The following is a 27,422-nucleotide window of genomic DNA, read 5'->3' on the forward strand; positions in this document are numbered from 1 at the left end:
CCGACCCGCCTTTAAAAAAAATATCTTTGCTTATGTTAAAGAATTTGAGAATATTTATTGATCATGCTGAAAGAACTTTCATGTACAGTACTAGTGATTCTTGTTCATTCAACTCAACTCTAAACCACTGAAGATCCTCTGCCTGATGATTATTTTAAACAGTGTTGACAATGTTCATGTTAAAGCCTTTATAGGTTTGGAGGAAGTTTTTATATTAACAACTTCTATGGCGCCAGATTAATTATACTAGAGTCAGATAACCATCATGTTTCCAGCTTTAATATGCGATGTTATTGAAAGTGTTTCATAAATCAGGGCTTCACAAACTGGAGTTTGTGAGAGAGTTCATTAAATCATAAAAATGAAAATGAAAATTAAACTAAAAAGCAATTTAAAAAATGTCATAATAAAAGAATATAAAATGCAATACAAACTAAACATCATATATAATTATTTAAAAAATATTTTAATTGTTTACCTGCATGTCATGTGACCATTAACCAACAGAGAACCTTGAACATGTAAATGTTAAATTATTGAAAATATCTCTCTAAAAATAGTAAATACTTTAGCTCAAAGCGGTTCGGCTGACAAAACAGTTCAGGAATCCTTGCCATAGCTCACACTAAAGACATGCATTTGCACGTCTACTACGGAGCAGATCGGTGAAATGAGTCCAGCAGTCGCTTCTGTTGGAATTCCACTTTGTTTTATTCTTACAGAAATCTGCGACAGTGCATTTCTGATGATTACCAATGTGCAAAATATAAACCCATGGAATTTACTCTTTCTGGAAAACAAAAAAAAATTCACATTCATGGATTGGCGTTAATGCAAAAGCTGTCCCACCGCCGACACTGAAAACACTCTGCAGAGAGGATCAGCTTTAGGAATTAACGCCCATCATTACGGCACTGAACCCTCACGTCACTGGCGAGACCGATGACAAAGTTATAGTTCACCGGGAAAAATTCAAATGATCATTATTTACTCACCCTCTTGCCATTCACACGATTTTTAAAGATTTATGGTGCTCTTTTTCAAAGCCATCACATCGGTCAAGCTCCAAAAAAAGACAAAAGCAACACCATAAAACTTGCAGAAAAGAACTGCATAAGGAGTCTCCAAAATCCTCATTTTGAGAGACAAGTGTGAGTAAATAGTAAATGTATTATCAGGTGAACTCCTGATTGAGGGAATTGTCGGAATGAATCTCCAAAAAGCAAATAAAACTGGAAGCGAAACAAAAGAGACTGTGATTTGTGCGTTGTGTGTGTGTGTGGAAGGGCCTTCATCCTCAGTGCAAACGCAGCTCAAAACCATCAACACTGATTATCCTGTGGTGTAGCAATTGTCAGGATTAAACATACGATTCAGACAAAATAAACCTGATAATAAATAAGTGTTGGGAGCAAAAAAAAAAAAACCGGCATCCGGGGCCCCACTGCAGCATATCACACAACATCTCTCTCCATATAAAACATCTCAATTCACCTGTTCAGCGTCGCTGGGAGAAACATAAGAAATACATTAAAAAGAAAACCCCCAAATGGCTACAACTGGGGAAAAACAACACAACTTATATTTGGTGACTAATTTAGTGAGCCACTATTCAAGAATTCTATACAATTTCTCATCTTAAATGCTATATGTCTCATTCTTATATCATTCTAATATATTATCTCGCATTTAGGTTACAAAAAAAATGCACTAGTGAAAACGTCAGACAACGTCCACACAGCAGATCAGAGAAACAAGAGCGCCCTCTAGCGGCCCGTCACTACACAGTCAACATTAGCCAGAGGGTGAATGCTTTCTATTTGAGAAAGAAACTAAGAATCTGGAATGATTTGGGAAATTCGATGCATTCGAGAGGCTGAATGCTGTGGCATCCAGAATCACCTCAAAAAGAAAACGAAAAGCCCGTGAAGCAGATTGTTGAAAGAGATGAATCTAGCGGCCCGTCACTACACAGTCAACATTAGCCAGAGAGTGAATGCTTTCTATTTGAGAAAGAAACTAAGAATCTGGAATGATTTGGGAAATTCGATGCATTCGAGAGGCTGAATGCTGTGGCATCCAGAATCACCTCAAAAAGAAAACGAAAAGCCCGTGAAGCAGATTGTTGAAAGAGATGAGAACCCAAAAACAAAGCTGGTATCTTGCAGTCTCGTCCCAGAAGCACCTTTCTCAGGAACATCATCACCGATAATCTATCTTTGTGAGATGACGAGCGAAGAAACCCTACTTTTGCACACCATCCGCTGGCCGTCGGAGAAAACCTTCCCTCTATGCAGCAGGTACAGGACAAGTTTCATCGCAAATGCAGACAAGCTCTCAATCGCACCGTGTCTCTTCTGAAAGTGCTAAGCCTCCTCTGCTCTCTACATCGTTCCATATATACAAGATTCCCTTTCGGGTGGGAAAGAAGCGACTTTGCCCCCACAAAACAGTCTCTGGAGCCTCGGTCTGGTGCCGTGTGTCCTCAGCAGCGGTGCGTCTGGGATCAGTTGGAGCTGGCGGTGATGGGTTCGTCCAGCTCAATGTTCAGAGGCGGTGCGGGAGCCTGCAGGTTGCTGTAACACGACTTACACACGCGACTGGGCTCAAACAACTGCTGGCTTGGCACCGGGATCTTCTGATCGCAACAGCTGCCACAGAACACATTCCCACAATTCCTGCAGGGGGCGGCAGAGATTGAGACAGAAGAGGAGGAGGGAGTCAGAGAAAGAGTTTAGAAAGAAAAAAAAAGAGAAAGAATACAATCAGTGCCTTTATAAATAACTTAGAATTTAAACTAGGGCAGCTTAGAATATATAAAAAACATTTATAATATTTAACTTTCTTAAGAGGATCTGAATGCATTAGAACTGAATGCACTATTTATTTAATATTAATTCTGATTTAATAATAAAAATAAGATATGAATGCATTAAATCTGAATGCACTACATTTTGAAATAAAAACATTATTATTGTATTTTTCATTTAATAAAAAATAAGACGATCTTAAACTTGCATCTAAAAGCACTAAATTAAAAAAAAACTATTTTTCATTTAATAATAATCCAAAAGATTTGAATGCATTAAAAGTGAATACACTACATTTTGAATAATAATAATAATTATTGTTATTATATTTATCTATTTAATAACAAATAAGAGGATCTAAATATAATTAAACGCAATGTATTACAATGCATGTACAATTTTTACTATTACTAATTATTATTATTATTAGATTGATTTAATAATAATAAGAGGATATGAATGCATTAAAACTAAATGCAGTACATTTTGGAATAATAATATAATAGTAATAATAATTATTTATTATATTGTTATTTATTATTATATTTTAATTTAATAATAATAATAAAGAATTATTCTTATTGTTCTTCTTCTTATTATTATTATTACGTAGAATCATCATATTTAAAATCTAAAAAAAGTTACTCAAATAACAGTGATTAATCACTATTATTCTAATAGGCACAGCCCCAATTAAAAAAATAAAAATAAAAAACACGAGAAACATTGTATAAAATATGTATATTAAAAATAGCTCAAGTTCTCCACCATATCCTGAACAGGAAATAACAGTGTTAAGTGTTAAGTGTGGGAGGGGCTTCTTCAGGTCTGGACAAAACAAAGCCCATGCAGATATACTGCGAGAAAACATCTAATTAACAACACACGAACGAGTGAGAAGAGGTGCATCAACAGCACCACACGCTGTGTGTTATACAGAACCCACACACAAACATGCAGTTCTTCATATATTACCATCATACACAACACACACATGCAGAGAGAAAAGAGCCTCCACAGAAAATCAATCAGATGAACCTCCATAATCTCCGTTTCACATCAGCCATATCGCTGAAAACAGGGCTTTCTGGCTCTTATGTAGCACATAGAAATACTGCAACCAAGGTACTGACGTCAGGAACATGAACATATGACCCTCATTTACATAGCAAACCTGCTCAGTATGAACTCGTTTCACATGCAAGGAGATTAACCATTCATAACAGAGGTCTTTCACATATGGAAAATACTCTTAAAGGCCCAAAAGATCAGAGCGTGTGGAAAATGGTTATGAAAAGCTGAATTATGACTGGTTTTGGTCCAAGAAACACAGACTAACATTATAAAGGGACTTCAAGTGTCCAAATTTTACACTTTTACAGCATTTAATTTTTCCCTGATATCTTTTTATTATTTACTCAAGTTTGTGGTTGGTAAGATTTTTTTACAAATGTTTTTAAAATTAGTCTTTTATGCTCTCCAAGGCTGCATTTATTTGATAAAAAAAAACAGTAAATTTATGAAAAATTATTACAATTTAATATAACTGTTTTATATTTTAATATATAAAAAAAAATAATTTATTGCTGTGATCAAAGCTGAATTTTCAGCATCATTACTCCAGTCTTCAGTGTCACATGATCTTCAGAAATCATTCTAATATGCTGATTTCTCCCTCAAATGATAACAGAGAAAGCCCGTGAAGAGACGGAGAAGAGAGGAGGGTTAGGTCACTCTGAAGCGATGCAGGGTTAACAGGCGGTAAGATTTTTTACAAATGTTTTTAAAATTAGTCTTTTATGCTCTCCAAGGCTGCATTTATTTGATAAAAAAAACAGTAAATTTATGAAAAATTATTACAATTTAATATAACTGTTTTATATTTTAATATATATAAAAAAAATAATTTATTGCTGTGATCAAAGCTGAATTTTCAGCATCATTACTCCAGTCTTCAGTGTCACATGATCTTCAGAAATCATTCTAATATGCTGATTTCTCCCTCAAATGATAACAGAGAAAGCCCGTGAAGAGACGGAGAAGAGAGGAGGGTTAGGTCACTCTGAAGCGATGCAGGGTTAACAGGACGTACAAGGGCCTGAGAATGACAGAGAGAGGGCAATTCTCACCAAACCTCTTCCATACGCTCCTTGCCTCTGTGGCACAAGAGGAAAAATCAACTTTAACTCCTAGTAGTTTATAACCTAGTCAGATTTCTAACTAGACAGCATTTGAAGGCATCATTGGCCAAATTGTTTTAGGCTAAATTCTAAGGACGCTTTCAGTCAACAAACAATCCCAGAATGCATGGTGGCCAAAATGGCAGATAGAGTTCAGAGAAATAAAAAAAAAGACTACAAGTAATATTTCATATTCTCTACTGTAGGGATGTAACGATTCACTCAACTCACGATGCGATACGATTCACAATACTGATTTCACGATTCGATTTTCTTTAACAAAATGAGATTTAAGGCAAATTCTAAATGAAAAAGTGTAGTTTTATTATTGCTTGGACAAAATGCTGCATATTTCTTTGTGAAACTGAAATATGTCAAATAGCAAAACTAAATTAACATTTTAAAACAAACCCCAAATCAAATAAATAAACATCACAAATAAAATAAATCTCTTCATATAAACAAACTAAGGCTTTGTCTGTGCTCTTTCCATTTAAAATTAGGCAACCACTGCATTTTAATCAAAATCTAAACAGAGATGCTGTATACATGCAGCATGAGCAGTTTTTAATCTAAATTAGACTGTATAATTTCAAAATTTGAAGCAAAAACAGAACGGTCTGACTTTAATTTTGTGAAACTATACTACATAAAACATCTGCACTAAACAAAAACAGCAGATGGGCTGAATGAAAACGCAAATTCTCTCTCTGACAGCAGGTGGCGCTTATGGAACAGCAGCGATACAGCGTTTCGTTGGTTACCGCTGTAAACAAAGCAGCGCTGCAAGGCAAGATGAAAAGAAAATACCATCTAAACTTTTCTGAAGACAGTCATCTCCCCTCAGAGATACATTCATATGAACTCCTACCCGTAATTGTATTGTGACTCGTTTAACATATCAACCGATTTGAATAGTATAGCATATTTGTATCGATTATAGTTACATCCCTACTCTACAGAAAATAACGCATACAGATAGGTCCATCTATAGTAGTTGAGTTTTAATGCATTATTTGTGTGCATTATGTATTTCTATGTTTATTAAGTTTATCATGTCATCAGTATTGCAACATGCTAATGTCAGACTACTTCACTATTTGTGTGGTGTGCATGTTGCAGGAAGTTGCTGCCTAGGTGAAGCGCTCCAAATCAGTCACTTGTGAGCTTCTATTTCAGTCAGGATGCCGTCTATGTAGACTGTAGGCAGCTCACTAGCTTTCTGTTGATAAAAAATGAAACTATGTACAACTTTAACAGAAAAACAAGTTTCATCTTATGAAGCTCAGTTCTGCTGTTCCCACATCAATGCCGTGCGTCCTGCATGTTGACTCGAGAGCGTTCAGCAATTTACTCACTGGCCAGTCTGCACTAGTCCTCACAGTTGGGTAGTAGTTTGTTTAATCTGCTCTGTTTACAAATGCTGCTGTAATGAGTTAGGAGTCAATCATGAAACATTTCGCCAAATTGTTCTGTTTACTGACTGACCGGAGGCAGAGGAATTTTAGAGAGGAAAAACGGGAGGTTTTCCAGAGACGTCAAGAAAATAAGTCAACACTAATGCATCTGACCCTAAAAGAGGTACATGTTGGGAGATAGAAAAAAGAGAGAGAAGACTGTAGAGGTGTGTTTTTGTGTGCTAGTCTGTGATGTTGCTTTACCTGCAGTGGTGCTTTCTAGTGGCCAGCCAGAATCCTCTCTCACAGCCATAGCACTGAGCGGCCAGATGGTCCGGGTACCACCGGGTCACCTGCAACAATAAATAAATGAAAGACCAATAAAAGACCTCATAATGACCTTAAACACAACATAAAATGGCATTCATAATGCATTCAACTTAAAAGTAATGATGACTTTATTACATTTCTTTAAATTAACATGCGCTGAGGAATCACTCACAATAAGTGCAAAAATGTTTTAAGTAAATATTAATAAATATTAAGTAAATATGGTCAAATTTAATGTCATGTTTTCTTTCAGATCAGAAGAAATATTATTTTTACATGCTATATTCTCAAACATAGTCATATAAACTATTGTTGATTTATTTTAAAGAAATGTATACTTTTTTTCAGGAAGGATGCATGAAACTGATCAAAAGTGATAGTAAAGACAGTTATAATGTTACAAAAGATTTCTATTTTGAATAAATAACTGTTCTTTTGAACTTTCTACTCATCAAATAATCCGTTAAAAAAACGTATCAGTTTCCAACAAAATATGAAGCAGCACAACTGTTTTCAACATTGATAACAATCAGAAATGTTTCTTATGCAGGAAATCAGCATATTCAGCTTTGATCACAGCAATAAATTACATTTTACAATATATTCAAACAGAAAACAGAGAAATAGAAAAAGTAAACAGAAAAGTTATTTGAAATTAAAAAAAAATATTTCACAATATTACAGATTTTACTGTATTTTTGATCAAGAAAATGCAGCCTTGGTAAGCAGAAGAGACTTCTTATTAAAATATTTGTAAAAATTGTACTGACCCCAAACTTGTGAGTTATAGTGTACCTTGTATTCTGTCTCCATATATCAGAAAACGTTTTTATCATAATAATAGCGTGTACCTCAGTGTCCTGCTTGTCCACCTGCTCCCAGCTGGCCTCAGAGAAGAGTTCAGTGCTGCAGCGGGACAGACAGTTGGGCTCCAGGTTGAAGTCGGAGTCTGCGAATGAGGTCTGACAGAAAGAAAAAGTCTCTTAAGATAAATCAAACATGTCTTAAACACCAACCCAAGCCATATGAGCAAAAACAACACCGAGTGTGCACTGCTCACCACTTCATCACCCATGTCTCCATTGAGTCGCAGCATCCCAGAAGCCTGGTGGCTCTCCAGACGGCTCCAGAGCTCCTGTACCTGCCTCTTCAGCGCTTCCACCTCCAGCTGGTGACCGGCCTCAATCTGCCGCAGCCGCTGCTGAATGGCATCCGTGTGCAGGGTCAACCCGTCATCGTCCAGATGGCTCCGGGCCGAAGGGGGTTCTGGGGGGCTGAAGCTCGGCCGGCCCAGAAACCCCAAGTGCAGGCAGCGATGGTGGGAGCAGGTGCCCCGTGCGTGGAGGGTCAGCGAGCCGCAGCTGGCGAGCGACACCTGTCGGCTGAGCGTGGCCCGCTCCCCGTTTGTACGCGCCGCCCATTGCGGCGTGGAGAGCTCGAGGTCGGGGGAGTCTCCGTTGCACACGGGGTGGAGGAGGTCAGTGGAGGGAGGAAAGGCACTGAGAGACGGCCGTTTGGGGGTGTTGCTTAAAGTCCTGGGGTCAGTTGAGGTGCGGACCCGATGTTGAGCTACAGAAACCTGCGATGGTCCTGCCATTTCTCATTCAAACTGGGGTCGCTGGAACGTCGATTGGAGGTCAGCGGGTTTCCGACTTCACAAGCACTGGGCAGGTTATCGAACGAGCGGGTTTTAGGACGCCTGTGGGATGGAAACAAGCTCACAACTTTACGTTTTTGAAGCCTTTTAGTCTTTAGAAATAAAGTCAACATGAAACTCAATTTACATTCCATTTTACTTCTGTAAAAGCTGGAATACACTACACAACTTTTTAAATCTGAACAGATTATACACTACCAGATTTTCAAGATATTCCAAACAACAAACTCACACAGAAACATGTGACTTGTTGCTAGGAGACGCATGACAAATGTAAACAAAACGTGTTCTAAAATTGGCTCAAAGTATCAAACATGTTTGATCTCTGACTGGATGGAATAGGGCTGTCGCGATTCGTCGATTTTATTCAATTTTTTAAAATCCTCGACTTCATTTTGCTCGCGTCGACTAACCGGCAAAATACCGGAAGTGGCGCATTTCACAGACGAGAAAGTATAAAACACATTATTAATATAATTACAACATTATTTAATTATAATTAAAACATAATTAAGCATAATTGTGAATTCACAAACGCTACGATTTTAATTAAATAATTATATGCAATGCAGTTCTAATACAGTATATGCGCTTTAATTATTCACATGCGTGTAGGTTAAGTACATGCGTCACACAGCGGCTCCGTTCACAGTTCCACAGGAACTGTTATCATTTACATGTGTGGAGCGTCTAAAACTCCATCTCTGCATGTTGTTGTGAGTTTGGGTTTATTATAACGTTCATCTGGGAACGCAACATGAGCCATTTCATCAGATTTGTAAGGTAAATCATTTATAAATCTACGCAAACACAGGAGAATAGGCTACATCGCGGTTTCAAAATAAAAGCTCAAACCCTCACTCTGAGTTTACACGTTTTGATGTCCACATATTCTTTTATTTACAGTGGCTATAGCATTTCTGTCCTAAAGAAATGGCCAATATTAAAGATTAAGTGGACATTTGAATGAAATGGTGCTTGGTCAATATTAAACAAGTATTAGATCGCACAGCAATGTGTAAAAACAATCGTCAGGCCGTTGGCGCCCCCTGCAGGCCTTTGTTGTAATGCGTGATGTACATTAGCTCTATTGTTTATAATACATTATGTGTTTTAACAGTTTTGTTCAATAAAACCATATGATTTCTTGATTTTGATACTTTATTTGAACTAATTATTATTGCCTCATTGCTATTATATATGTATTTTAAGTAATTGTAAAGGCTATTGTTCACTTACATCTATTTTTATTACCACAAAAAAATTTATTATAATTATAGGGCACTATGAAATCCGTTTTATTTCCAAATTCATTTTTTCCATTTTCATTTTTATATACTCCGTTTTAATGGTTAAATAAAATTTTATTCATCAAAAAGCCTGTCTAATGAATTGAGTTTTACAGTTTTATCTTTAACAAATTCTGTTTTGCATTATTTTCTGGATTCCATTTTAATGGTTCCATTCAATTTTAATAATCAAAAGCATTTCCAATTAATTATTAAAAATTTTTTTTTTTTCAGAAATACTGCACATTTACATTTTTTCTCCTAATAAATTCAATTAATTAATCGTTTAGATTCATCGATAAATTAGTCGATAGATTAATCGAAATAAAAATAGTCGTTAGTGGCAGCCCTAGGATGGAATCATAGTCTGAAGCTAAAAAAAATGGAGTAAACATGTAAACATACACTACATGATTTTCTATGAAATATGTCAGCTTAACTCTGCAGACGGGCTCTGACTCACGGCAACTAGCTCGGACTCATCCAGTGTAAATCGGGGCAAAAATTGTATTGTGTATTCCGTCCTTAAAGTGAAGTATTTTAGATCGAAACACACAAACAAATAAAGTAATTACCTGCCGAGGGGCTGGTCCTCAGGGTTGGCACCAGGTGCAGGGTAGGGGGCACAGGAGTCATCAGAAGGGGTTGTGGGTGAAGAGCTGGGTAGGTAAACTGCTGTCCATAACAAGAGATTGCGTACATGACACACAGGATGAAGCACCTAGTAGGAACAGCAGAGACCGAATATAAATAGATGATTGAAATTGCGTAAAAATAAAAATGCTCAGGTCATATTTGACACCAAAAGAAAGAAAGAACGATGCTGCATAAAGACTTATTTCTTTCCTTGGATTTTGGATTTAGGAATGAAAAAGGACCCAGACATGTTTCTGAGAGGTTTCAGAAAATTCACATGATGCATTTAGTTCAGTTGATCAAATTAAAGCAGAAATAAGAGAAAAGGGCACAAAAAGTTTTTAAGATTTTATCAACCCGTTAATCAATATATAACTGAAACTGAAAGTTTGAGGCAAAAAAATAAAAACGTTGCAAAAACTTCAATTTGACCCACCAACAGTGTGGTTTTAGTTAACAATAACATTTAAATTATTTAAAATAAAATAAATGCTATTAAAATTAATAAAAATGAGCTTAATAAAACAAAATTTTTTTTTTTTAAACAAAAAACAAAACTTATTTTATTTAATTTTCATTTAGTTTAAGTTGAAGTACTAAATTACCATAAGCAGAGCTGAAATAAAATAAAAAAGGGAAAATAAATAAATAAATAAAAACAACAAAAACACTAAAACTAAAATTAAAATGGAAAATGTAAAAATAAAAACTAAATTAAAAATATTAATACATACTATAATAGTATATTAATGATCATATTGCCAGGTATGTTTACACATACAAGGAATTTGTTTTCATGACAGAAGCGATAACACTCATATAAAATAACAAAAAAATAACAGTGTCATAAAATAACACTGCCCCCCAACAGGGCTAACACATTGATCCAAATTAAAATCCAACAAGCATTTTTGTTGGGGCGGTGTGATCTAGCTTTAAGAGACAGGAAATGAAAGGACACGGCAGCTCCGGGTCTCTTGAGTATTAGAGAGGAATGCAAGCACGAAATGTGAAGCCAGTAAACGCCTCTCTTCATGTTTACTCACTACACAAAGGTCAAACGAAACTACTACAAAACAGAGGTATGAATTATGAGGCAAAGGCAGTCGAAGTCTGTCAGGAAAGGGAAAAATACATTGCTATGAATAGAATCAGTGCTGTACAGACATGAGTAGCAATGAAAAATGGTTCATGCCAAATAATGGTACTTGTTTTGATTGATAGATTATTAACAATATATTAACAATATATTGTATATATATATCTTCATCGTATATAAAATAAATGTTTATCTTTTCAAATGATATAATACACTACCGTTCAAAAGTCTGGGATCAGTACGATTTTGTTTTTTAAACAGAAATGAACACTTATGTAACAAAGGTGCATTAAAATTCAGCATATTAGCATGATTTCTGAAGGATCACGTCAGACTGAAGACTGGAGTAATGATGCACACGCAGTTTTGAAAAGATCATATTAACTGAGCAACTACATGGAATGAAAAGTCACTCTCACACTGCAATTTTTTATATATATAATAGTCATCAAAATCTATTATATCTGCTCTTTGGACATCAGCTACTGAAAACCTCCTATCGGTTGTAACCTCATATAACCTCTTATGAGGAAATGATTATAAGAGAGTAATGACGTACGGTCTCTGAATGAGAGGAGTACAGCATGTTTTTGAAGGAGCGATTGGCAGCTCTGAGGAGAGACCAAACGGAACAGGTTCTTTCCTGGATGTGTCGGTCCTCTCTCTCCTTCCTGCTGTTACACAGGAACGTCCCGAACAGACACGAGTACGTGTGCTGCACTAGCTTCACCTGAACACACAAAACCAAAAGAACTCAGAGCTAGTTCAACAACGACTTAAAGTACAAAAGCATGTTTAATATTAAAAATGACACAGGCTTATGCCAACTTTCACCCCACCAGAAAGGCTTCGTTGAACTCGAAGGAACATGGGAATTGTCTCTGGAGCTGGTGCACACAGTCTAACCACTGCAGGAAGACAGGACATCTCTCGTTCAAGTCCTCCGCATTCTCTCCGTGACCACAACGGTCTGCGAACTTATGACCGAAGTCCAACCACTCGGTCTCAACCAGCACCTGAAAACCCTGTGAGCAGAAAGAAGATTTTCTGTTTATATGATGTCAACAGTTTGATGTCAACACAAATCATAAAATAACTCCAGAACACAACATGTATTCAACATCAGACAATTAGATATGAATGTCTAAAATACAGTAATGCCTCTTCTAGCACTTGAGACAGCTCATGAATCTTCTGAGTTCAAGCTCCAAAACTATCTTCATGACGGACATCATCTGGGGCTTTTCTGTCCAGTTTTCCATTTACTTTTTCCATACAGACAGCTTGCTATTAGTTGTAAAAAAGTCTCTAGACATCATGCTCAGTAAAAAAAAGCTGTTATTTTAGTATTATTTATACTCAATAAGAGTTATTAACATTTTGAATTACCTTATATTTTAATATTCTCATTTTAATTTTAGGTTAATTTTGTTAAAAAGTAAATATTACCATTTAGGTTTAATTACATCTATTTCAGTTTCAGTTTTTTTTTCATTTAATAATTTTTAGTGCTTAAAATTATTTCAATTAGTTGTCAAGGCAACATTTCTGTTATTTCATTTGATTATTTCTATGCATTTCTTTTATTTAATTTAACACAATTTTTAATAGCTTTAATTTTAGTTAACGATAATAACCCTGTTAAAACATTCAACTGAAATCGACTACGCTACCCACTTGCAAAATGTCCTGTCTTGTGAAAACAACAAGATCTGGAAAGATTCCAAATTCAATATTCTATATGAATAAAGGTTTGTTTGTTTGTTTGCAATTTAATGCTACCACTGCTATTGATAGCGAGAAACAGGTTAAAATGAGGCAAAATCTGAAAAGAAAAATTTATGAAAAACAATTCTAAGTTTATCTTTGAAAAAGAAAAAAAAAAATCTAAAACTAAATCTGTCCTTACTTCATAAAAATTCATTCATATGAATGTAAAAAGAATGTAAAAAGAGTCTTAGAGGAGCTGAAACCATCATAATCCATTAAAATATCCCTCAAATATATTCCACGCTGGCATAAGGAGCATAAAGGAGGATCTTCCCTGTTAACAAAAAAAGAAAAAGTCTGGAGTGCAAACAATGAAGGGAATTGGTTGGATGATATTAGAGGTTGAGAAAATATTTTAATAACTATAATTTTGGTGTTTTGATGTCAGAGTTTGGCCCATTCGGATGGTGTGAAAGCTGTAATCTCACCCCACACTGAGTCCACTAGTAAACACCAGTCTCTACATTGTTGCTTGGATCCAGCTGCTGCTAGTAAATATTAGACTATGAAAAGTCACCCAAATAATACACTACACTCTCAGAAAAAAGGTACAAAAGTTGTCACTAGTGCTGGGCGGTATGACCAAAAATTTATATCACGGTATTTTTCAAAATTATACCGGTTTCACGGTACATGACGTATTTTGTTGTCACCTTATTTACCCTTAAAGGGAGTATATTAGTACCTTTTGAAAGGGTAGCCCTGCAGTGACAGCTTTTATACCTTTTTATCTGAGTGTATGAAAAGGGAAGGTGTGCTATAGCAGAAAAACGACTCTCTGTTGTTCAGTCGATGTCAATCAAAGTGTGTTGTGCTCCAAGGTCGGGCAGCATTACTAATATTTTAACATTTTCTCTAAGCCGTTGTCTATGTAAACATGTCCTTGTGAGCATTTCAAACCACAGGATTTAAAATAAGTCCTTGTGGATTTTTCCAACATGTGATATAGCTTATGAATTCCTCTCGCAATAATTCAGGGGGAATTTTAATTGTCTTCCCCATTTTTTGTTCATTATGTTGGCGCTCACCTCAATGGTGCGGTAGTACGGGTCCAGCAGGACTTTGGCCAGCGCCACTATCTGAGGGGTGCGATCCCAGCCGTCTGAGCAGTGCACCAGTACGGGCCTGTGGTCACGGTTCACGGCGTTCACAACGAGGAGAGACGCCTTGAGCAGGAGGGACAGATGCTGCAGCCACTTTGTGCTCTCCAGAGCAGACAGCCAGCTAAAGACAGAACAAAACTCACCATTACACACATCTGAAGCATGTTCAAAAGGTTTCTTGCAGCAAACTGTAACTTTAAGACTTGTAATTTGACACATTATGCAATATGGTCGACAAACTTCGCATATAGTTAGTTGCTGAATACTATACTATTATTAGTAATGAATTATACACTACCAGTTTTTAAAAAATTTTTTTTAAGAAATTCAGGCTTTTATTCAGCAATGATGCAATAAATTGATCAAAAGCATCAGTAAAGACATTTATAATGTTACAAAATATTTATATTTCAAATAAATGCTGTTCTTTTGAACTTTTTTATTAATCGAAGAATCCTGAAAAAAAATAATAAATAACAGTTTCCACAAAAATATGAAGCAGCACAACTGTTTTTTTTGAACATTTATAATAATATGAAATTTGAGCAGCAAATCAGCATATTAGAATGATTTCTGAAGATCATGTGACACTGAAGACCGGAGTAATGATGCTGAAAATTCAGCTTTGACTCACAGGAATAAATTACATCTTAACATATATTTAAATAGAAAGCAGTTATTTTGAATTATAATATTTCACAATATTACAGCTTTTACTGTATTTTTATTAAATAAATGCAGCCTTGGTGAGCAGAAGAGTATTCTTTCAAAAACATTAAAATATAACTCGAAACTTTTGAATGAAAAAAAAAAAATCATTGAAATATGTGAAATCACATGAGCTCATGGTTGTGATGTCTAATGCATGAGTCATTTTTCAGATTCGTTTCAATAAATATTCTATGCAAACTGGGGAGGATCTTTGATTTGTTTATATTACAATATGTCTGCATACTGAAAAAAAAAATCACATACTAACCTGTTTTCAATTATATTTAATACAGGTGAAACAAAAACAGCATTATGCACATCAGGAAAACTGATTTTACATCTTAATGGAAAACTGTGAGAAGGACTAAAGAATGCGGTTTTGACAAGTGTGGTTAATACTCATTTTAAAAGTTTTCCAACATGGTCAAATACAGCCAAAGCAAACTGACATTAGCCAAGGAAACACAGAGTGCAGGTAACCGGAGGAGACATTCAAATTATAGTTCCTGAGAGGAACATGAATCAGAATAGTGTTTAAAAGGAAAATCGCCGTTGTATGAATATGACTACCTCATGCAGCGAGACATTTACAATCAGAATAATCAAAGGAGAGAATTCTGTTGCTTAGAAACGCAGCTCTTGGCCAGAGTTTATCATGGTGACTCAAGAGAGAATGAGAGTGAAAGAAACAGAGAGAGAGTCACTTGGAAGACTTGCTGTTGACTTTACAACAAATAGATGAGTGGAAACAGCGTGGATGGAAAAGGAAGCAAATACGAGCCAGTGCTGGAAATCATAGGCAGATGCCAGGGAAAGAACAATAGACGGAAAAATAAAAAAGCAGAGCTCATGAAAGGAACTAAAGCACCAGAGTGTTTGCGAGACTTTGACATAATCACAGATAATGCACTTCAATCACTCATGTAGAGCAGGAACTGATAGTCATTAAAATTAAGTTTTTGATCAACAGGTAAAGAATTCAACAGTAGCACTCCACTTTCCATCTGGGTCACAGCTTTGAAGTCAATATTTGATCCAAATCAATCCGCTTAACATTTGATTCAAAGCAAAAGAAATTGCTAGTAAATTTCACTAATAAATTACAGAGAAACAACAATTAACATTAAATTGAACATTAAATACTGAAGTAGAAAATAGTATTTTCTTGTAAAAAAAAATATAAAATCCAATAATCCAATAATGCATTTACAAAAATGTTTTTACAGTGTAGATCTATATAGAAAAATTATGTTAATGCATAAAATCAATATAGTTTCAATATTTGAAATATAATTTTAGGCTTTTGCCCCAGACCCAGACCCAAATTTTGAGACGGATCAATTACCTATAATACATTTGAACAGCTCGATAGCAAGTATTAAAGAAAAAAGCATGTTATGTCCCTAAAAGGCTAAATATATCAATAAACAAACAAACAGACTACAACCGCAGCAGATGTTTGCTGGAAGACTTACTTGGCTGGATCAGGCATTTGTGTGCAGAGGAAGCGCAGAGACTGGAAACTCTTGCGGATGGAATGGATGTTGGCCATACCCATAAACACCACCTCACAGTTAGGGTAGTACTCTACGGGGGAGAACAACATGTCATTAATGAGTGGGGCATCTTGTTTTACTGTGATTGTTGAAAGAGCATCTATGAGAGAGTACCTGGGCATTCACACCCTCCTCCTTTGGCTCTGTTGGCTACGGCAGCGGCGTATGACCTGGCGTCCAGGATCAGAAGCTTTCGAGGTTGGATGGCCAGTGTCTCCACCTCTGAGCTGTTAGTCATAGACGAGTCTACAGAAAGAGACATGTATGTATAGATCAAGTCATATAATATGACAATAATCAGTATTGAGAACAGTATTCTGTCAAGATTTTTAAGGGCCAAGTGGTACTGACCAAAGTCCACATCTGAGAGGTCAGCTCCGTTAGTGTACTCGTGGGAGAAGGAGCCGTTGGAGACGCCTTTACAGGAGCTGCTGTCAACAGCACAGGCTCTGGCGATGGACTGCACCAGGTGCTCATCATCTGCGTTCCTCCAGCCCCACCAGCTGACCTCAGGCTGACCACAGCGAGCGATCACTGCCCCTGTGCTCTGGTGCCTGGGAAAGAGAGGTTAAAGATCTGAACTGTTAATCTGAAGGTTCTAGGCAACCTTGTAATTGTTGTAAAACTAAAACTAGTAAAACTGTTTTCATTAATTGAAATAAAGCTTAAATAAAACAAAAATATAAAAATATAAATAAAATTTAAGCTGCAAGCAGCATTGAAAGGGCACTCATGCCCGGAGCCACCTCCACCTGGTGGCCTTAGGAAAACAGTGAACGATGGGCAAAATGCATTTAAAGTGGTAAATATAGGAGGAATATGTCAAAGTCATTTATATGTGCCAAAATACCTGCTGCCAGCTGGTGGCGCTATGACTATAACTGAATATTGGCATGTCATTTTGATTAGCTGTCATTTTGATTAGCTCAGCATGAAAAGAGCTTTCCTGGTGCATTTCAGTCCTTGGTAGTGCAACTGAAGCCAACAATCAACTATGGGTGGCAAGGCACTGTCAAAAGATCTCCGGGATAAAGTTGTGGACAGGCACAAGTCAGGAGATGGAGCCAAAAAAATGTCAAAGGCTTTATCAATGCCTAGAAGCACAGTAAAGAAGTGGAAGGTATTTGGTACAACACAGACCCTGCCTGGATCAGGACGTCCCTCCAAACTGGATGAAAGAACCAGAGGAAACTGGTCAGAGAGGCTACCAAGAGGCCGGCAGCAACTCTTTGGCAGCAATTTATGACAAAGAGTGGTCATTGTGTGCAATGCATGTGATAATAATATCACAAATATCAACAAATGTGGCTTGTGTGGGAGGGTTGCAAGAAAAAAGCCACTCCTCGAGAAAGGCCACATGCAGTCACGACTGAGCTTTGCCAAAACGCACCTTGAAGATTCTGAGGCAGATGAGACTAAAATTGAATTATTTGGCCTCAACGCCAAACGATATGTCTGGTGTAAATTCAATACAGCTTACCATCCAAATAATAGTATTCATACAGTAAAGCATGGAGGTGGTGATGTCATGTTATGGCGCGTTTCTCTGCAGCAGGGACTGGAGCACTTGTCAGGACAGAAAGAAAAATGGATGGGGTCTGTGATGATGTTACCTGCCCGTTTCTTCATGAAGGTTGGGCACAGAACAGACTCAATCACAGCTGAGTAAAACTGTGTCATCTGCGCCTGTGGAAGGTTGAACATTTTCAGTTGGCGAAGGAAGTACAACCTCTGCTGGGCCTTTTTAACAATGGAGTCTATGTGAGTGTCCCACTTCAGGTCCTGAGAGATGGTGGTGCCCAGGAACCTGAATGACTCTACTGCAGCCACAGTGCTGTTCATGATGGTGAGTGGGGGGAGTGCAGGGGGGTTTCCCCTGAAGTCCACTATCATCTCCACAGCTTTGAGCGTGTTCAGATCCAGGTTGTTGTGATTGCACCAGACAGCCAGCTGCTCAACCTCTTGTCTGTAAGCAGACTCGTCACCGTCCTGGATGAGACCGATGACTGTGGTGTCATCTGCAAACTTCAGGAGCTTGACAGAGGGGTCTTTAGAGGTGCAGTCATTTGGGAGAAGAGCAGTGGGGAGAGCACACACCCCTGAGGAGCTCCAGTGCTGAAGGTGCTGGTGTTGGATATGATCCACTGACAGATGGAGGTGGGTACAGAGAGCTGTGTCAGTTTGGTAATATCTGTTGCTTGGTAAGCAAACTGCAGGGGGTCCAGCAAGGGTCCTTCACGTAGACCAACACCAGTCTCTCAAATGACTTCATGACCACAGACGTTAAAGCAACAGGTCAGTAGTCATTTAGTCCAGTGATTTTTGGTTTCTAGGGTACAGGGATGATGCTGGAGCGTTTGAAGCAGGAGGGGACTTCACACAGCTCCAGCGATCTGTTGAAGATCAGTGTGAAGATGGATGACATCAAATAAAGTCCATCACACCGTCAAAATAAAAGTCCCGCCTCGAACGCATCTGCCCAACTGGAAAACTTATCGGCCGATGTCGATATTTAAAAAATGTCAAATATCGGCCGATGTATCGGCCTTGGCGAAATATCGGTCGACCACTACAAAAAAGACACAATGAAGATATAGCTAGATAGACAGACAGACAGACAAATATATATAGAGAGCTAAATACACTAAATAGAGAATGATAAATAGAATGAACAATAACTGATAGAACGATTGACAGAAAGACAGAACGAATAATAGACAGAATGAGAGAACGATAAATAGAACGACAGATTAAAAACTATTAAACTATTAAACATTTTTCATTATTTAAAATAAATCTTAAATAAAAGATAAATATTGAAATCTAAATAAAATAGAAATATAAAAAAAAACTAGAAAATGTTTCCTTGGCAAGTAAATGAAATAAAGTTTAAGTACCAAAATTTGTAAAAGTATAAAAATTAAAAAAAAGATACTAAAAAAAAAAAAATTTAAAAACACACACACAATGAAGAAGACTGACCTGTAAACCACGGCCGGAATCCTCTTCCAGGAGCGGAAGGCGGCCACATTCTCCAGCTCTTTATCAGTAATCCAGGCTGGCACCAGCAGCAGCTGAGGGTAGCTGGAACACAACCTGTGCCAGGACGCAAGCAGAGGGCAGTGTGTTCAGACTGACTGATGCCGGTCTAAAGTCATCTAATCCTGAAAAGACCCGCCGAGTGTCCAGAGCAGTTTAGATGTGCTTCTGTTTGTGAGAGAAACACTCACTTGTACTTGTTGTTGATCTCAGACACTCTCCAGGCATTCAGAGTATCAAATCCCATCCGCTCCACCTCGTTATGGAAACGTGACATCACATGATCACCTGAAAGATAGAGGCGAGTGAGAGGCTGAGATGAATCCTGAAGGTAAAGAGGAATAGGATTTCCAAAGAACTAGTTACTGGATTAGACAAATCTTGTGAGGTTCTTTGTAAAGATATTCAAGAGTATCTTGTTTGTGCACTCGTTAGGTGGCAAAGCTATGCCAATAAAATGGTTTCATTTGCACCCCCACCCCACCCCCGCTTCTGCTCTCTCACATCTGCATGTACAAGCGCACAAGTGAGTTTTGCTGCAGGAATATCGTAAAAAGAGTAGCAAAAGTCAAAGCGCTAGAATTTGAAGTTGTACTGCCAGATCTGAGAGGCTGTAAGTGCTGGCTTGTGGTTGTACAGCGAAACTGAAGTAAAGTGCAAAAGTAATTATGTCGTACACATTTGTGTCTGTCATTTAGTTTATGTGACTATTAATCTGCAACTTCGAATTCACGGGTGTTTTGATTATTGTCTGTGTGCAAATGAAAGATTCAGCTTTTCACATCAGAGCTGTGAGTGTAAATTTCTATGTACAAATACGAATATTAATATGACACATTAATCAACAAGTTCTCGAGTTTTGCTATTATTTTTCCTTCATATAAAGCTTTCTGGCTATGCAAGACTAGCAGGAAATACTGAAATAAAACTATTTGTGACATCTAATTTCAGCCTCAAGAACACAGATTAAGTTTGAGAAAGTCAGACAGTACCTGGCCTACACAGATCCCCGTGCTGCTCCTTCTCCACGCACCATGCGTGGAAGGGGAAGGAAAAGAGCTCCTCTATCTGGGACGGGGGACGGAACGCAGCGCTCAGCCTCTTCAGCCACTCCTGACACTGCTCAAATGTGGAAAACTGACACCTGTCAAAACACACATTAGATCTACTGCATCAGAGACACACTGAGACAATGAAAGAGAACATCAAATACAGACTTGGGTCGACATGGATTTCTGTACAAAATGGCTATAGAAATTTGATTACATTTTCAACTAAAGTCATAATAGTAGCCAGTCAGCTTAAATAAATAACAATAAATTTTTAGATAGATGGAACGATAGAACGATAGATAGATAAAACAATAGAACGATATAGATAGATAGATAGATAGATAGAACGATAGATAGATAGAACGATAGATAGAACGATAGACAGACACAAAAATAATGATAGAAAATTTACTAGCCAATGGTGATTCTATTGCCAAGGTGTGCATAGAGGGTTGATATAGATAGTCTCACCTGATGACCTTGCAGTCTTTGCAGGTGATGTGCATTTGGAACATGTCCCGACATTCTACACTTTCTATCAGCTGCAGGGGAACCTGAGAGAGAGAGAGTGAGACAGATTAGTCATAGAGAAATTATTTTTCATTATTGGCACTGTGAGTCTCAGCACACCAAAGAGAGCATCTAAACGGAAGTTAACATTAACCCAACTGATGCTAATGATTAAATCAACCTGCTGAATCAATCACACTGAAAGTTTAGACATGGGTTCAGAGTTTACAGACACGGTTAGTGATTAGCGTCTGCAGACAAACTCATTCATTGTTCTGCAGCTCAAGTGTTGAACAGTCTGGCATGCCGATCAGCTTCAATCGTGTGCGTGTGTTTATGTGTGTGGACGCCTCTGCAACTGTGCGGTTGAAAACGCAGTTCCCCTTCAAGCTCCGGAACTTGCGCGTGATCACACATTGACCGCATGCAAGTCACATCTGACCACAGCTCTCACAAATCTCCCAAACCTGCAGCTCGCAACATCATGCAGACAGACAGACCGTTCTGTGGTTACTTACTGACACCTCACACGAACAATTCTGTTCACAGAGAAAGAGAGGGAAGACAGAATCACGAGGTGGACATGAACACTGCGGCTTTTGGCTCGTCTGTGATACACACATTCCTGGGCTGCGGTTTAATTCTACCACACTAATCTGACCACACTCAAACATTCCTGGGGCGCTTGCTGAAGGGTCAGAGAACACAAACATATTTGTGAGATATTAACTGATACATATTAGAGATAGAAGCTTTCATATTTTTCTCTCCAAAAACTAGCATCTCTAAATGTAACCCCTTTAGAGCTCCATCACTACAACTCTTTGGAAAAAATTCAGCAATATGATTTGTCATATATTGTCTTTTTTTAACATCTTTCTCGGTTTCAGTTGTATCAGGACATTATTCAATATGACTAAAAAATATATTATTAATTTATTAATTATTTTTTGCAACCTCAATATTACTTCAATAATAATAATAAGATAATAAACGTAAAGATATATATACCCACTGTATATAGTTAATTAATTATTATAATTCAAATTTTTTTATTAAATTACAAAAAAAAAACATATTACTATTGCATAGAAACATATTGTTGTACAGTAAAATACAATAATAATATTTATGGCTGTCTTACTTTTTTTGCTTTCAATCATTAAATCACAGAGCTTTTATTTTGGAGGAAAACCGCAGGGAGACATAAAATTTCACTTTTGTTGACAACAGATTTATAAATGATTCTCAAAACAAATTTGGGAAGATGATTGCATGTGTAGTGTTTTCAAATGCATGTTTTACTTTGAAACAAGCATTCCGAGCTGCTGAAAATACCGGATCATGAGTTGTTCCATGCATGAAAGAAATGTATTTGAAAATGCTTAGTAATTGTTTACGGCCATTTTGCAATTTCATTCATTTTATTTCTTAGGTCAGAAAATAAGGAAATCCGTATAAAAAAAAAGAAAAATCACATCCCTGTAGTTTCACTGTGTTTAACAAAACAGTTTAAGGCAATTACTATCAGACTTCAAAATAACTGCTCTAAGCAATATTCCAGTTATTACACATCCATAACCTGTACAGCGTGCCAAAACCAACTTTTAAAAAAACGTGTCAAGACTTCTGCATTCTGTTATGCTCTGTCAATTTGTGCAACTCAAAATGCGTTGAAAAAAATGACACTTTAGCAGTCACAATTCATATTCTCTCAACCTCCTTCCTCTTTTTTTCCTCTATTTCCAGCCCTACACTTGTGCACTTGCTCTTACGACAGCTTTGTTGCCTCACTAGCTGGCCTATAGTCACATCACTCTCTCTTCGTTCTCACGCACAACACACTCTCTCTTTCACAGGCACACAGAGAGCGTCACACTCATTTACTCTGGTGAATAAGTGACTGTCACAGATATTAAACTGATGAATCAGCACTGAGCTGATCATCCACCAGCCACAAACAAACCCAGCTGCCTGATCACATGTACATGAACAGAATATTTTGGGCTAAACAACTCAAGCGTAACAGTACCTGTCATTTTGATAATTATTTTGTCTATCAGTTTATAATGCACTTACAATAAAAGCTGAGCAAAAAAACGTCCAGAATGGAAAACAATTAAGCGATAATGTACAGCCAGCCAGTCATTATTGCAAAATAAACCCCAACAGAGATCAGGACTCTAATGCAAAACGGTTTCTGTTCAGGGTGGAGTGTTTGGGAAAAATGATTGCAATTATATTAGTGGCACATAAATTACACACTTAATCATTCATATAAGCACTTAAAAGGGCCATTAAATGCTAAACTTCATTTTCTGAGATTTTAACAGAGGTGTTTGTGTTGCACATCATAGTGCATAGTGGATGTAGGCATACGTTATTTTTAACTGTAGGAGAAAACTAGTTAATTTTGAGCTTTGAGCTGTTTTTGCTTTATAAAGTCTCTGAGAGGTATAAATTCTCTTCTATAGACCTTGAGTCTCTGACACAGGATTCACCCACACCGTAAGTGTTACCGATCTTTACGGCTTCTTGGTGTAACCGAGTGTTGTCCGCAAAATAAACTACAAAAGTCATTAAAGTTGCACCAGCGTGTTCTTATATATTTTCAATGCAGAGTGCAAATGCAAACGGCTGTGCATCTACTTGTGCATTAAATTAGTGCTCTCACAGAATGTGTGCATTTATGTAATGTATGGTGAGCTTACAAAACCATGTATAATATATATTCATTTTGTTCCTTGTAATAGTGAATTGCAGCATGCATTTGAGGGATAGACTTCCATTGTAAGTGCATTACTGTAAGCACAATTTACATGGGTTGTTGACAAACTTTTGACAGTATGCCAGTTAATATTCTGCATTTAGCCCACAATATTCCTTCACTCCTCTTGCTCTCATTCCAGCAGTTCAGGAACAGGCAGCTCTGTGTGCTCCACTTGAATGGTTTCTAGATCGTGACTGCTGGTCTATGAGGGGTATAATAGAGCAGATTATTAGTATGTAACCAGAAATGTTATTATAGTGCCATGTTGATAGCACGGGGGTGGACAATCCCAATCAAAAAGCCACTGCAACAGGCTTGGGAAGAAACAGTGAAAGTGAAGAGCTAATAAAGACAGACCTGTTCAATACACACACACAGGGTTACGGCAGCCACTGGCCAGTGTCAGAGCGCCTGTTGTAACTGTGGCCTGCTGTCCCTAAATACCCTTCACATCATTGGTGGGCTCTTAATTTAGCAGCATGTCATGCACCATATAAAAGAGTCTTTCAGTGACCACTGGACTGGCTATCCATCATACATTCACTATGGCACAACAGACCACAATCCAGTTTCACTCAAGAATGTCTGAGCTGAAGGTAAAAAAAATAAAAGAAAAAATAAATAAAAGTCACTTTGCAAAAAATATGCATCTATTTTATTTGCACAAACTAAAGCGGCCCTGATCAGAATTGAGCAAATTCAGTGTGATATTTGCCGTTCAAACGGTACAAAACTATAGAAGCTTTTTTCCGCGGGATAAAAATAAATAAATATATATATATATACAGTATCTCACAGAAGTGAGTACACCCCTCACATTTTTGTAAATATTTTATTATATCTTTTCATGTGACAACACTGAAGAAATTACACTTTGCTACAATGTAAAGTAGTGAGTGTACAGCTTGTATAACCGTGTAAATTTGCTGTCCCCTCAAAATAACTCAACACACAGCCATTAATATCTAAACCGCTGGCCACAAAAGTGAGCACACCCCTAAGTGAAAATGTCCAAATTGGGCCCAATTAGCCATTTTCTCTCCCCGGTGTCATGTGACTCATTAGTGTTACAAGGTCTCAGGTGTGAATGGGGAGCAGGTGTGTTCAATTTGGTGTTATCGCTCTCACTCTCTCATACTGGTCACTGGAAGTTCAACATGGCACCTCATAGCAAAGAACTCTCTGAGGATCTGAAAAAAAGAATTGTTGCTCTACATAAAGATGGCGTAGGCTATAAGAAGATTGCCAAGACCCTGAAACTGAGCTGCAGCACGGTGGCCAAGACCATACAGCGGTTTAACAGGACAGGTTCCACTCAAACAGGCCTCGCCATGGTCGACCAAAGAAGTTGAGTGCACGTGCTCAGCGTCATATCCAGAGGTTGTGTTTGGCAAAGGTGTAAAGTAAATTTTTTTACATCTCGCAATTCTGAATTTTTTCTCGAAATTCTGAATTTACGTCTTGCAATTCTCACTTTTCTCATGACTCAGTTTTTTTGTTTCTGCTAATGAATAAAAAATTAAAAAGGCAACTGCAAGTTAACATTTCACAATTCTGAGTTTATATCTCACAAAAAAAAATCGGAATCATGAGATGAATTGTGAGAAAATAAGTCAGAATTGTAAGATAAAACGTTGAGATTAAATTTATTTATTTTTTATTCTGTGGTGAAAACAGGCTTCCAAACAAAAAAAGAGCTGAGTTGCATGTGAAAAATGCAGCCATCATCATACATGGGCCATATTTAAGTGTGGAAGTAAGAAGGACTTTTGTAAATAAGATAAATTAAAAGAAAACCAACTGGAAAAAAGCCCTGAAATGCAAACACTGCTCAGTTTAGTTTGATTTGGTTTCAGTGCAGGAGATCTCTTTATTCCACTTCAACTGCTAAGACATGTAAACTGTTCATTGCTGCTTGTTTTATCATCTCCTCCAAGTAGGTTTTAGTATATTTTGCGAAAGACAATGAGCATATACAATTGTACAAACTTTGGCAACAACAGCTCAGTAAATACTTCCCTGACTCGTATCCTTAAATACAGACTGAAATCAATTCAAAAACACATTTTGAGTAGGGATGCGCCAATCCGATATTCATATCGGGTATCGGCTCCGATAGTGCCATTTTTCTCGGATCGGGTATCGGTCAGAGAGGGCCGATCCAAATCCGAGATTTTTTTTTTTTTTCTCGATTGTGCGAATTATTCTGTGTTACTTCTGAAGCCATACGATAGCTTAATGTGAGCTACATATTAATATTTAAGTCCTTACACTAAAGTTCACACAAACTCTCTCCCTGGTCGCGTTCGGTTACGACAGTCAGCTCGGTAAAGCTCTCTACAAGATCATTCTGTGTTCCCATTATACTTGATTTGTAAATACATGTCTATGATTTTGCAAAAAGGACTTTATCTTCTTGCCGGAGTTTAATGTTGTTTTGTTACTTGCTACCGGGTGTCTGTGAGAACAAAACACGGGGCGTAGAAAAGACTATAAATTGTTTTTAACGTGCACAGTAATTGAAATTTAAAACTGTTAAAAGAAAGGCTCAATAACTATTGCACAGATATAATACACTACGCATCAATTTCTCTTCCCTTTGTGCTGAGCATCCCTAATTTTGAGTAGCTCTGGTAATAAAAAGCATAGTTGTGTTGAAAATCACACACTCACATTAACAACCGACTCCTTGAACTTGATGTGCAGGCGGTAGCTGGACATGGCGATGATGGCATCCTCCGCCCTTCCCACATACTTCGTATACTCTCCATGCAGCTCTGGGTAGGGCACCTACAACAGATCCAACAAACAACTTACTATTAGACCAATACAAGTATTTGATGATAAAAAAAAGAAGAAGAAAAAAAAAAAAAAAAAGAGGCATTTACAAAAACCCTAACAAAAGAAAAACCCTTGATGTGTCTTCCTGTCAGAGGTGCTGAAAACAAAGGATCTGTTTTAAAACCTAAAGCTGCCTCACTTTCTACTTTAACTGATTTGAAATGCTCTTTATAGGCAGCAACTCTGTTAATAGTCAGTCATGTGTGTCACACACTTACTTACCATCTTGAATGGAAATTTTCACTGTGCTTGTTGCAATGCATTGTAAGTGATGCAGCCTAAGATTTTGGCCAAAACAAGATCATTTTGTTGCCTACTGTTTGTGACAGACTACACATCAGCATATTTATGATACCTATGTAAACAGTATAGTAGATTTTAAAACAGACTAATTTTCCCCTCTTGGTCAGAATCGAATAATACTTGCATTAACGGTACCAATACATCCTAATGAACAACATTCATCTTGGCAGAGGTCTTGATCCCTGCTTACCTGAAGATCCTCATCGTCCAGGACAGGGGGCTTGCGAGGGAAGATCTGATTGGCCTGGATGCATTCCAGACTCTGCTGCCCCTCCTCCTCCTATCAAACAGAATATGGATAAGAAATGCACCGCATTATACTCTACTGACAATTACAATCAAGAATAATGTAACTAAAAATTTTAAAAA

General features: G+C 37.3%; 2 protein-coding genes across 2 annotated transcripts in view; both read right to left on the reverse strand.

Moving 5' to 3' along the window:
• Positions 1–1,992: 1,992 nt before the first annotated feature.
• Positions 1,993–8,281, reverse strand: LOC107715150 (myotubularin-related protein 3-like; the record flags this gene model as incomplete). Its single annotated transcript, XM_016521210.1, has 5 exons — positions 1,993–2,678; positions 4,940–4,966; positions 6,652–6,740; positions 7,569–7,679; positions 7,778–8,281. Coding segments are annotated over 5 exons (903 nt in total), but the record flags the coding sequence as incomplete, so codon positions are not given.
• A 5-nt stretch (positions 8,282–8,286) lies between these two features.
• The window catches only part of LOC107715154 (myotubularin-related protein 3-like), a 28,729-nt gene continuing 9,593 nt past the window's right edge, over positions 8,287–27,422 (reverse strand). The window contains exons 4-18 of the mRNA XM_016521220.1: positions 27,244–27,333; positions 26,583–26,699; positions 21,658–21,678; positions 21,101–21,183; positions 20,570–20,721; positions 19,769–19,865; positions 19,521–19,634; positions 16,890–17,092; positions 16,653–16,784; positions 16,458–16,569; positions 14,197–14,392; positions 12,238–12,423; positions 11,958–12,128; positions 10,239–10,384; positions 8,287–8,416 (exon numbers count right to left, since the gene is read on the reverse strand). Of these exons, the coding sequence (XP_016376706.1) occupies positions 8,287–8,416; positions 10,239–10,384; positions 11,958–12,128; positions 12,238–12,423; positions 14,197–14,392; positions 16,458–16,569; positions 16,653–16,784; positions 16,890–17,092; positions 19,521–19,634; positions 19,769–19,865; positions 20,570–20,721; positions 21,101–21,183; positions 21,658–21,678; positions 26,583–26,699; positions 27,244–27,333 (1,950 nt within the window). The remainder of the gene's footprint in view (positions 8,417–10,238; positions 10,385–11,957; positions 12,129–12,237; positions 12,424–14,196; positions 14,393–16,457; positions 16,570–16,652; positions 16,785–16,889; positions 17,093–19,520; positions 19,635–19,768; positions 19,866–20,569; positions 20,722–21,100; positions 21,184–21,657; positions 21,679–26,582; positions 26,700–27,243; positions 27,334–27,422) is intronic.

Source organism: Sinocyclocheilus rhinocerous, unplaced genomic scaffold, assembly GCF_001515625.1.
Source record: "Sinocyclocheilus rhinocerous isolate Xijiao unplaced genomic scaffold, SAMN03320098_v1.1 scaffold5165, whole genome shotgun sequence".
Classification (NCBI taxonomy): Eukaryota; Metazoa; Chordata; class Actinopteri; order Cypriniformes; family Cyprinidae; genus Sinocyclocheilus; species Sinocyclocheilus rhinocerous.